Source organism: Filicampus tigris, chromosome 14, assembly GCF_054856515.1.
Source record: "Filicampus tigris isolate MCC_2025a chromosome 14, RoL_Ftig_1.0, whole genome shotgun sequence".
Taxonomy (NCBI): domain Eukaryota; kingdom Metazoa; phylum Chordata; class Actinopteri; order Syngnathiformes; family Syngnathidae; genus Filicampus; species Filicampus tigris.
The window spans coordinates 5,979,569-5,992,317 of NC_141230.1; the positions used below are offsets into that span (position 1 = coordinate 5,979,569).

The 12,749-nt window shown below is 39.7% G+C and overlaps 2 protein-coding genes across 5 annotated transcripts in view; one reads left to right on the forward strand and one right to left on the reverse strand.

Moving 5' to 3' along the window:
• Positions 1 to 12,066, reverse strand: part of vwa8 (von Willebrand factor A domain containing 8) — a 76,292-nt gene extending 64,226 nt beyond the window's left edge. The window contains exons 1-6 of one of the 2 annotated variants that reach the window (XM_086051806.1): positions 11,940 to 12,066; positions 11,027 to 11,153; positions 10,652 to 10,729; positions 10,409 to 10,539; positions 6,803 to 6,913; positions 741 to 908 (exon numbers count right to left, since the gene is read on the reverse strand). In XM_086051806.1, the coding sequence (XP_085907932.1) occupies positions 741 to 908; positions 6,803 to 6,913; positions 10,409 to 10,539; positions 10,652 to 10,729; positions 11,027 to 11,153 (615 nt within the window). In that variant the 5' untranslated portion in view covers positions 11,940 to 12,066. Of the gene's footprint in view, positions 1 to 740; positions 909 to 6,802; positions 6,914 to 10,408; positions 10,540 to 10,651; positions 10,730 to 11,026; positions 11,321 to 11,939 lie in introns of those variants that run through there. The other variant, XM_086051805.1, reaches the window with a different exon arrangement.
• Positions 12,067 to 12,334: 268 nt separating this feature from the next.
• The window catches only part of dgkh (diacylglycerol kinase, eta), an 81,301-nt gene continuing 80,886 nt past the window's right edge, over positions 12,335 to 12,749 (forward strand). For all 3 annotated transcript variants that reach the window (XM_086051478.1, XM_086051470.1, XM_086051473.1), the window contains exon 1: positions 12,335 to 12,517. In XM_086051478.1, the coding sequence (XP_085907604.1) occupies positions 12,470 to 12,517 (48 nt within the window). In that variant the 5' untranslated portion in view covers positions 12,335 to 12,469. The remainder of the gene's footprint in view (positions 12,518 to 12,749) is intronic.

The window sequence follows — 12,749 nt, forward strand, 5'->3', positions numbered from 1 at the left end:
ACCGAGATCAGCAGCAGAAATAATAACTTTGTAAAGAAGGTCGTAATAAGATTCTCTTAAAGAAATGAAACATTCAGAAAAAAGACCAGTCAATGTTTGCATTTAAAAACAATAAAAACAAACAAAAACAACTACAGTTGCATATTGCTAAAAGAAGTACACGTTCCACTGATCTGATCGTCTATATCGGATCAACCGATACTAAGAATTTTTTTGTTAATTTGGTGAGCATCCATAATTTTCGCAAAATAACATTTATAAATACATATGAGTGTCCCACAAAAATACATATATAAATACAACCTCCAACTCTTAACTTGTCCTTCAGATTACAGTATATTGAACAACTTTTCAGATTTGTAAATGTCATCTTTGTTTTAAAATTGTAAAGTTTAGGGAGCTCCCAGAGTCATCAGCTTGTCTTAAAAAGTTAAATGAAAACATAGACAAGTTAATAGATCACTATAGTTCTCTAAAATTAAAAAATAGTTGTGTGTGAAATGTAACTGAAATGTTAAACTTTCACTTATCTAATGTAAGTGAAAGTTTAACATTTCACTTATCTGTATTTCAATTTCAAAAAAGACAAATACATTTGTCAATGGCAATGAATAAGTTAAGATTTATTTCATGGGTGATTTTTGAAATTTATTTGTAATTTTCTGTATAATTAAGTATAATAACAGAATATACAATAACAAGAACAGTTTTTAAAGTGTACTTCATGTTGGTGTTCTGACCTCCAGCAGCTTGTCATAGCGCTCAGCTGCCATGAGGAAGCGTCCGTCCTCCAGCTGCATCTCTCTGTTCTCCAGCAGGTTGTTGAGGACGGGCAGAACATTCCTTTCGGCCTTCTCCAGACCCTCCAGAAGCAGAACTCGACCTTGAGTGGCTGCCCTGACGGCGCACTAAGAAATGAATGAAGCTGATGTCATTCTCTCCTGCTTACCAGGAATGTAGACAAACATCAAACAACAATAAATCCCTTTGATGTTTTATTGTGATCAGAAAACCAAGGTTTTATTTTTAGAAGGGGTTTTCTTTTTTTTACCACCAACTGTAGCATGCAGGGCAACTCTTTGTTTACATTGCGTGTGTGTAAGCACATTTTCAGAAGAAAAAAAAGTACTCCAAAAGCTCCTCTTGACGTCAGCAGGCAGGAAATTTAAGCAGTCTGGGGAGACCGCAAGGCCAGCGCGCATGTAATTAGGTGTGCGTGTAATGCACAAAAGGCACGTTGCGTGGGAAGCAGAGCCATAAAAATGACTATAGCGAGGCCAGGATGTTCTAAATTTAACTGCTAGTCCACTTTCAGCACTGTAATGAGATAATTATTTGGTAATCTAAAATGACACAGGAAAAGGGGCCGGCTTTGAAAGTAGCGTAGCATTGCTGGGACAGATATTTTTAGCGATAAAGCAACCCTGCACAATCTAATACTGAGACCAATTCAATATACTGTCTGTAAAATCAACCTTCAAGTATTTCTGAAACCAATGCAAATGTTTCTTCTTGTGAGATTGATTAAGGGTGGTCAAAATACAGCATTGAGAGGTTCTTGGGATCCCGGCAAATGTTCATCATTGGCTCCTTTAAAACGTTCTTTCCTTTTTTCGGCGCAAACCCGTTTGCTTTGTGAGTAACATGAACATTTTCTTGTTCTCATTGTTTTCGCAAGGCAAAGGACTATTCCATGCCTATTCCATCAGAAATATACTTCTTTTACAGCGGTGTGCATGAAAACTAGGATATGGTGGAACTAACCTGTAATTAAGTTTACCTAATCGTAAACTAATGATCAAATCTGTCTGGATTTGACATTAGAGATCAAAACAGATGGGAAGACAACATACCGTCACTGTTGGCTAGAAACCTCCAATGTCCAAATTTGGACAATTTTATATATTTTTTTAACAAGTCTGTAATATTGTTCAGTCTCCATGTGGGTCTGTTATTTATACAAATTAGTTTGCTCTCTTTGTCGATGCAATGTTAAAGCCTCAAAACAACATGCCCCCACCCAGAAAGTGACTAAATCTTATATCCATAATAATTTGGAACAGTGTAGTAAAATTGCGTGACCATTACATATGAAATCAACCAAAAAAGTCAGAAAACATGAAGTGTGTCAGAAAGGTTCCAGAACTCGGGTTAAAACATGTATCTAACAAATCCAAACTACAAGTTTTCTCCTTTGAAAAAAAAAAACATGGAGCCTAACACTTTTCCAGCCTTCTACGGCATTCTTTAATGCTCTCCTGGAAAGATTCTTCAGGGATTCACCGCAGGTCTGGCCGTGATGGCCACCTTTATTTCATCCACATCTTCAAAACAGGTCACCTTGGTGACCTCCTTGAGAATAGGAAATATGGAGGGGGAAAAACAATTTTTTTTAAAAATCACACGGAGCCAGGTCAGATTAGTAGGGAGGTTCTTCTCAAGCAGGAAATGCTCAGGGTATTGTGAGCGGGTGGTGAAGCATGAACTGTCCTGCCAAAACACTTGCCTTTTCTTGCACAGTAAATGAAGCAAACGCCACAGGATCTGAGATCTCTTTGTCGACATGCTGGTTGATCGTTTAGCCAACATTGAAGAGTAAAACTTATCGATTGTCGTTTGGGCTTGAAATATGTCTTTTGTGACACCAGTTCTGGAACCCCTCAAACACACGTCTTCCATGGAATATTTGGTCGCCGTCTCAGCCATTCTAACAAACATCTGTGTTATTAGAATTACAATCTTGATTATTTTTGTACAGTGTATATATGTGAGAAAATTGTTAATATAATGTCATTTAAAGCAGAATGAAATAAAGTGTTTTATGACTTTTGAACGTGTTCAGTGTCGCATTCATTCAGTCACTTAACACTGGGTCAGCATGGAGCACAGAGGCTTATTGCAGGTTGCGTGTGTTACACTAACAACAGTCAAGTGTGTCCAATAAATCCATATAAACAAACACCCGGCCAGCCATTAGCTTCAAGACGCCTTACTTTCAAAAGGAGTTGGTGTGGAAATGGCAAGCTTTTTATTACTGTAATAGAGGGCAGGATGGATGCCCAATATAATTTGGCTATGAGCAGTGAGTGGAGGAGTCCAAAAATGAAAAATGATTACCAGTATATCCTTCTGACCAATAAACAAGCGAACCGGGGTGCTGCAAGAAAAGAATGTGCGAGCATTAGCTCAGGGATTGACCCATTCCGAGTGAATATAGGACTCCAAATGAGGACGGATCTCTGAGGAATATGCGCCAATGTTCTAGTTGACATATGAGCGCACCTGCTACAATCACTTTGCTAATTATGGCCAGACATCTTAAAACACATACTGGAATGTGCATTTATCACACCCACTTGGACTTAATAAAACACTTCAAACAACCATGTATTTGTTATTTATTATGCTCAATACACTCAAAATAGGTGGGGAATGCCTTTGAGCCTTCAGAGACCAAAAATAATACACAAGTTGTCGTGGCCTGTTTCCGTGGCAACAAGCATAGACAGCTGGTTTCGTCTGGAGTCGTACGTGGGAGGAAGGTGAAGGCGCTCGCAAGATTAACACCCCATACATCCGTCTTAATAATAAACAACACGTGAGAAAGACATCAGTGGGAAAAGGAAGGTGGAAATGTAGCACCTTTCACACAGTGTTGCTGAAAACGCCACTGAGAGAGAATGGGCTAAATTGACAAAGCGATTTAACATTTACACAGACACCTCAAAATTGCAGCATCCAGGCAGTAACAGAACACGACTATTGCGGAGAAACCAGCAAAGCAGAATATTGTTGCAACTAGGGCTGCGGGGCATATGTCAAATACATTCAACACATCGCATGAGATGTATGAAACATATTATATAGATTGCGACCAGATTGAGAACAGAATGTTTTATAATTTAGATTCTTCAAAGTAGGCACGTTTTCGCCCAGATAACAGCTTTGCACGTTTTGGTATTTTCATGACCTGGAATGACTTTCAGTTCACAGCTGTGCATTATGTAACCTTTTAATCTGTTTGAAACCATTTGAACTTGTAGGTGTTTGCAAACTTTTGACTGGTACGCTAATTGTCTTTGGAGTTTTGCGTCTTTCACTCTGCTACTGCGCCTCTCACAGCAAGAAGCACACTCAACTTAATGAAATTTGAGACAGAAGACTTGGTTCCGAAGAAACACAACGCTGGCTCTATCAGCTGGCAGTGGTTCGGATTTTGCCAGAAGACGATGAACAAAATACACTGCAAAATAGGGATGTGTGTCTATACCGCTTCTCCTCACAAGGGTCGCGGGCGCGCTGGAGCCTATCCCAGCTGTCATCGGGCAGTAGGCGGGGGACACCCGGAATTGGTAGCCAGCCAATCGCAGGGCACACAGAGACAAACACCCGCACTCACAATCACACCTAGGGGCAATTTAGAGAGTCCAATCAACTTACCATCCATGTTTTTGGAATGTGGGAGGAAACCGGAGTACCCGGAGAAAACCCAAAGCAAATCCCATTCACCTTTATTTCTATGCTATCTCATCTGAAAATATAAACTATCCAAAGAAAAGATGTCAAATAAAAACAAACAAAAAGACTTTCATTTTGCCTAACAAAAAAATTCTGATTACAGTCTCTCAAACCCGATTTTCCCATAATGATTATGATTTCTTTGTAAAATAAAAATAATGACAAATAAAGTCTTTTGAATGTCTTATTTAAACTTAATTTTTCTTTCTTTGAATGCCAGTGAATTTAACTTTGTTAATACACACGGAATGATCCTTGGGATTAAGAGCAGTTTATTTATACAACAAACTTCAGCTCTGTTCTTAAGCAATCCATTAATGAAAGAAGAAAGTACATATACCATTTGAAACAAAATCAAACATGAGAAGAGGTAGTAGTCAGACAGTCAGTCTGTAAACCAAACAGTCTGTCAGGAAGTCAGTCTGTCAACCAGCTAGCCAGTCCGCCAGCCAGCAAGTCAATCAAGTCAGTCAGTCAGAAGAGGTAGGGAGGTAGGTAGGCTGCCAGGCAAGGTTATGCGCTACAGCCACATCTCTCTGATCTTACTTAAACATAAATCAATGATTAGTGCAAACTGTCACTCAATAATAACAATATGCAAACACATAAATGGGCCACTGAACAATGTGCATCTATCTTACATTTTCAAATGTAGACCTATGCATTTTGCCAAAATATGTAATTGTATTAAAACAAAAAACAACATGGCATGCTTTTAGTTACTGTAATCTAGAAGCCGCAATCTTGACAGGAAAACAGAGAGACAGAGGGAGGGATGGACACACAGACACAACAACCCCCCCCCACCCACACACACACACACACACACACTCAGTGGGAGACAGACAGAAACTCACACACGCATACACTTGCATACGATGGCGTTGTGCAGTTTGTGCCCAAAGCATTTTAGGTCAGGCCACTCATTGAGTTGCAGAGTCTTCACTATGTTGGCTCCGCTGTGGTAGTAATAATACAGAAGAGCTTGTCTTTCCTCAGATTCCAGGCGTCAAACCCTTCTTTCGAGCCCTGGCCTATTTCCTCTCCCGTGTGGATCACTAGGGAAGTAGGATTTTCTAGCTCCCATTCGCCAGTTACAAAATGCATTGTCAAAAGGGACGCCATTGTCAAAAGGGACGCCTGTCAGACGTTGAGTTACTTGCTCACGGGTTGTGTTGTACATGCGGGGCAGAACAATTTCGCTGAAGAACTTTCCGCCAGGTAGTTTGTAGCGGGAGTCTGGCACGTTTAGCGGGGACTTATACCCCCCTTTTCCACAGTATAAATTGGCAACATGTCTTTTGCAATGTGATATGCCAATGCATCCGTAATTGCTTTCTACCTCGGCAAATGTAGCCGAATTGACGGTAGCCATGGTTGTTGTTGTTGTTTAAGACTGCGCTGTTGTGGGAGCAAGCGGAAATGCAGAGCAAACTAAGGTGGCTTAGATAAACCAAAAATGGGGCAGTTTTGAAAATCGAACATACCAATTTGAAATCCATCCACCCATTTTCTGCACCGCATATCTTCACTAGGGTTGCAGACGTGCTGGATCCAACTTTAACATTTCGTCAAGCACAGCTCCCCATCCAAACTTGATGCATTCAAAGTGGCCAGTTCACCGACACACCGCACAGTGATGTGGAACTCCACCTCTGGCCGGAGAGATTCCAGCATTTGTCCAGGAATGTGCAGCTGTCGCACGCCGATTTTCAAGGGAAAGAGAGGAGGCGTTTCTTTTGGCGGCAAATCAAGTCGGCTGTGTTCACGCTCACAATGCCGCAAACCACCCGTTTCTCACTGTGCCAAGCTGCATATATTTATGAAAACAGCAAAACTTGGTGTAGCCTGCCCCATTGCACATCATCTCGCGTTCCATCGCACTGGGGCTGGACTTGCGCTGGGCACAAATATCGAGTCCTCAGAGTTTGCATTCTCTCCCCATGCTTGCGTGGGTTTTCTCAGAGTACTCCCACATTCCAAAAACATGCTTGGTAGGTTAATTAAATGCGAAAATTGTATTTAAGTGAAAATATGTGCCTTGGTATCCAGTCCAGGGTGTACCCAACCTCTCGCCCCAAAGTCAGTTGGGAAATGCTCCAGCTTACCAGCAGTCGTAATGAGTACAAGCCGTATAGAAAAGTGATGGATGGATTGATGGATATTTTATTGGAAATGCATAACCGATAGCATGGCGACATAGTGTTGAGCACACTTGCCTCACACTCTGACGGGGGTTTCCACACTCTTATCCACGACGGTAACTGAACCAGCACCTGCCTACCTGGTCAACGTAGAAGGCGGTCCCAGCTCGGATCTCTCTCCTTTGTTTCAAGTCAGTCTCTGTGGTGTCCCTGGACAAAGCCACATACTCTACTTCCCGTTTGGTCAGCTCCTATCAACAACAAGGAAGGATGTTGGCTCAAATAGCATATGCAAGGGAATATCACTAAGACAGTACAATGGAATCTCTTCAGGAATGCTACGCTCCTATTCGTTCATTTTCCACACAATATGTATAGACTCGTGATCGATATTAATACATAAAACTATTGATAAAATGTTCAATATAAAAAAATCATGAAGAAAACTCAACCCTGTCATTATGCATGCTGAAGGCAGAGGCTACAGTATGCCATTATATTTGTGCCACAATTACAAGCACGCAAGAAGAAATTTTGAGCACAAAAGCGTGTTTTGAGCACAGTCGGGTCGCAGAGTGCTCATTTGCCGAGTACCCAACCAAGGGAGTAGCCACATGAAACAACAAAGAAGTGCGCACACGCTTGCATGTGGTGTAGACACGCTGAACGAAAGTGTGACATAACTTTGTTCGACTAAATGACCAGTCGCCTCAGTGCAACTCTTGCATTGCACGAGATTGTATTGTGAAAACTAACCCAATAAAACATCTCCGGTGTAGAAGTAAAGGACTTCCCTGTCTTCGACGCTCTGCATCACAATGACGTCACAATCAGGTACAACAACAACAACAAAAATAATAATAATAATGAATAAAACAATAACATGTTAATAATATTAAATAATAATAATAAATAAAACAATAACATGTTAATAATATTAAATAATAATAATAAATAAAACAATAACATGTTAATAATATTATGGAAATAGTGAGCGTGCAAACAAGTGGACCTAAGGCTGTTGGTCAAAGGCTTTTGATTTTAAATTTTTTTCTACGCTTTTAATTGAGATTTTTTTTTTTCCCTAAAAATTGCGATTGCGATATAACATGCTATTATATTTGTCAAGGTCCTTTTCAATGAATGTTTTAACAAACAAGCAATTAGTTCATCTTTATTACAATAAACAATAGCTGATCTCTTACAGATGATAGGGTTTTAAGACAAGGGCAAACGTGGCGATAATTAAAATGAAAGACAGTTTATTTCTCTACATCAATTGCAGGTTTAAACTTACTAAATACTTTGACATGTACTGGTACTGTAGTAAGCATTCACCATGACTACATGATTCTGTCACACAACTGTGGTTTTAAACATTATGTAGAAACTATACTGTTAATCAGTAAGATATCAAACAAACTAAAGTGCAAAATATAAATAGAATGCAAACAAATCTGTGGCCCTAAAACTTCCACAGACCCAACTTTTCACGTTACATGAAACACGATATGATGCATGATATATAGTACATTTAGCCACGTACACATGTATTTATCATGGATGTAGCGCCCTGGGCGCAAACATCGAGACACGTCAAACAGCAGAAACATGTCACTCGAAGTCAACATACGAACAATGGGCTAATTTCAGCTATGCTTGTACGTCTGGGATTTTGACCAAAGCATTTCACATCAGTGACAAAGCTGATAATAACGAGACAAAGCTGATGATAACGACATAACGTTGACTAATCGATGGTGTTAATTAAATTGTTTTGCTTGTCACCTATAATGGCAACTGTTTACCTTTTCCTCCAAAAAAAAAAACTTAGTTTCTCACAAAAATTCAACCTTTGTTCCAAAATTTTGTAAAAACACACATCAAATCTCCTCCGTGTTTGGAAAAATAATGCATGGTCCGATGAAACCAAAAACAAAAAAGCATGTTTGATGCAAACAAACACTCCTCATCACCAGAAGAACATCCTAACTACAGTAAAGCATGATGCTGGCATCATGCTTTGCGGATGTTTTTCTTCAGCTGGGACTGGGCCTTCAAGGTGGTAGAATTATGAACAGTTCAAAATGACAGTGAGTGTTAGCACAAAACCTTTGAGCTTCTGCTAGAACAGGGGTGGGCAACTTCAGTCCTCGAGGGCCACTATCTTGCATGTTTTAAATGTTTCCCTCCTTCAACAAACCTGATTCAAATAATCCGCTCATCAGCCAGCTCTGTGAAAGCCTAATAATGATTCTGATCTTTTGAATCAGGTATGTTGGAGGAGGGAAACATCAAAAAACATGCAGGATGGTAGCCCTCGCGGACCGGAGATGACCACCTTTGTGCTAGAAATTACAACATTTCAGAAAACGCAGACTAGAACAACTAAGCTTTATTTGGGGTTAATCAGAGGCACTTGAAATGATGGAAGGCCTTTGGTGACTCTGATTTAACATGAATTTTAATGTAATTATAGTCAACTGTTAACACAACCACACCCCCGGTTATAAAAGGGTACGCACACACACACACACACACGTGTTAAACCATATTATCCCAGTTCTGTACTTTAATTCCCATCTCGATGTTTTTTTTCAACTGAGTTGTACATTGTATAGGTCACATTAAGGGTGGAACAAGTTTTGAATTCGTTCATTTGGGCCTATTTTTTTTTTTTTACATCACAAAACACGGCATTTTTAAATCCACTGTAGTGTCCTATTTAGATGAATTTGGCATTTTGTAGTGCTGATGGAATGTCTAGTGAGGAGGGCTGCATTATATTTGAAAACCTGTGATATGCGACATGGGTGTTGAACATTTGCGGGTTGGCGATGCCGTCAATATTATTGCGATATTCAACATGCACCTAAAGAAGTTACATTTTTTTATCTAATGAAATAAACAAATGTTTTCACTCAGCAAAAGGAGCAGGGCTAAAAAAAAAAAAAAAAAAAAAAAAAAGCGATTCATTAGCGTGAGTAATGCCCTAAGATACGTTTCTATTAATGTACATTTCAGGTTGCATCTGATTGGCCAAAGTCAAATGAAAGCATAAAATTCCATATGAAAGTATCCATTTATCGTACATCTTTGTGATACACACACTCCATGTGCCATTATCGCGATGAAGATATTTTTTCCATATATTGTGCAGCCCTAGTAGTGAGTAAAAGTTATCCCCTATACAGTGCCCTCAGTTTATAACACAATGCATCTTGAAAAATCACTAGAGAAGCAGATGAATCTTATGATACATTGTGTTTCTGTTTCCCGGGGTATTGTTTGGTTTTCCATACATGACAAATGTGCAAGCTGTGACATCAAAATATCTTTAAAAGAATGCAAAACATCATGACACAGATGGACATAAAATGTTTTGCTTGTATAAATGGTGTAAAATACACTTATCGTGAAAAAAATATAACACGATATAACATGATCATAATGTATTTTTTTAATTTTATGGAAGGTCCCCCAGCTGATGTTGATCCAATACATTGCAATTATTATGCCACATCAATGACATAATTAATAGAGTACCGGTAGTATTAGATAATTAATTTTCATTTGACTGATGAGAAAAATCCCTATGTAGTGATGACAGTAATAGTTGAACCCCAACTTTTGTCCACTTTTACAGTCATGTTTTCCTGAACCCATTATCTGATTCCAAATTCTACAACCTCAGAGGTATTGAACTTCAAAGACTCCACAGTATTTATTTGTACGAGCATACTCACAAGGTATTGCATTGCTATCGATCTTCTCAAGGGTCCTGGGGGTCCAATGAGAAACACATCCTGACCCAAAAGGTCTTTTTGCATAATCCATCGCAGGTGCTGCGCCACAGCCTGGGGCAGGAAGTCTGCAACTAACACAAATTGAGGCAAAGTGACAAGTTATAACACTTCTTAAGGATCTCGTGCCCATCAATCCCTCCTTTTCATTGCACTCTGATTCTACACATGCAAACGTTTACATACTGTGTTTGACAGGAACCAGTTCAGGGTTGCGAGGCGTTTTGAGTTTGTAGGAAATATCCCCTATTTTCACGGTGTCACCTGCAGACACACACACAATGTCAACACAACTGGCAGCAATGTCACACACACAATTACTGTAATAATGCAAGCACATATGACATTTAATAATTTAATTTCGATAAGGTTGGCCTGTTTTGGCTGACAATAAAAATCTAAACGCGCTCGGCTCTGTTGGAAAGCTGTTGGAAATCATAGTCGACTTACGACCTTGCTAACGTTAGGGAATTACTGCTTCACTGTCTTTGGTTCGCTATTAACATCATAAGAAGTTTAAACGTGTTTGGTCTTAGTTCTTGTTTAGTCATAGTTCTTTACCTGAGGACGTGTTAAGAAGTTTGACCTCATGGCTTCTCCACATCCAGCCGTCTCTCCCCAACACAGCGCCCAAAATAGTCCGCATCCTCCTGGCAGCAACAGCCGCAGCCGTGCCGCTACATAACATCTGCGGGTGCATATTTGTATTTAACCGATGTTGCTTCCGCCGCTATCATACAAAGTCGACATTCACAAATAAATAAACAAAGGTGAGCCACTGCTATTTGCCATACGCCGGCTTGTTACATGTCACCTCATTATTTTTGCAAGACGGTGTATTTTCGAAAACGGACAAACTGGTCCACCAGTTTAATATCTCGTGTGGGAACAAGAACAAAATACCAAGATAATTGTTCCGGTGCTTTACCCGTAACCGTAACGTATCACACAAGTCAGTGTCGTAACACAGTCATGACGTTAATACAATAATGTTTGTCCATCGAATATTTTCCTAAAATAATGTATTAACAATAAATACAGACCTATGTAAGTAAAGTGTCAAGATACATTTTTTAAAAATAACGGAAAAATACATTTACCCTTGATGGATACTTTACATTAAATTCGCAGGTTGCAGTGAAAAAAAGATAATCGTTTATTTATCCTCTGAGGATTAATAAACAGGGAAAAGTAGAACGCAGGTAAGGACTATTGAAAAATGATACAGTATCCTTGTACGGTAGTATATTTAATGAATACAGTTCTACACACAAAATGAAGTTAACATTTGAATTGATACATAAATGTTCAGTCAAATTATATTTCTTGTTGCCAACACATTAACATGTACTTTTTCAGGATAAATCAATGAGAACAAACGAACAAATACATTGAAAAAAAAATCTGACATTCCAGTTCACTTACATCATCAAAAACTAACATCTTTGTATACAACAAGTGATTATATTTTTACCTTCAATATTAGTATGACCAGTCTTCTGGAAAATGTAGCTTTCTATATTATCCTAGAATCTGATACTAACGGGCAATCACGGAAAAGTTACACTTTCTTGATTAATCTTATAAATTCTACATCTGGCATGTGCTCAACAACTCTTGAAATATTAGTTGGATATATCGTATGAAATATCTTTCGCTGTATTCCCCCCATTTTATTTGTTGCAAAAAAATGTAATTGGAGCTAACCATGCTCTGTACACACTGATTTGGAAACTAGAACGTCAAGACACATGACGTCATTAAAGCACGCGCGGTGGACCCGTGTCACGTGGTGCCTGTGGAGGTTCCTCGGAGGAGGCGGGTGGAGAGTGAGGAGCGGGGAGGCGTGGGGGAGGGAGGTGAGGCAGGAGGTGGGAAGGCTTTCGTCCGGTCCATTCTGTGCGCGTATGAGCGCCGTGCGAGCAGCGTGAAGTCGTCCTCCTCCTGGGTGAGCTGCTTGGCGTGTCGTCTCCCCGCAGAGGACCGACCGAGAGAGACGCGGATATGGAGGATGTCTGCCATTATACCCGTAGCCCTGCCTGGGAGGAGCTGGTTAGTCCGACATGCGCGATTTTGTATTTATTTGGAAACAATGACTTTTATTCATTCACCACTACAGCAATGACACAAGTTAAACAACCAGCTGTGATTATGTCACACTTTTAAAGACTTTTCTGTTTGGTTTTCGCCTTCTGTAAGAGCTTGTTTGAATTGAAGACTCAGGGAGCCCAATCGAACCAGCGGTGGCTTCTCTAAATCGAACGTAAACATTTCATTGTTTTGC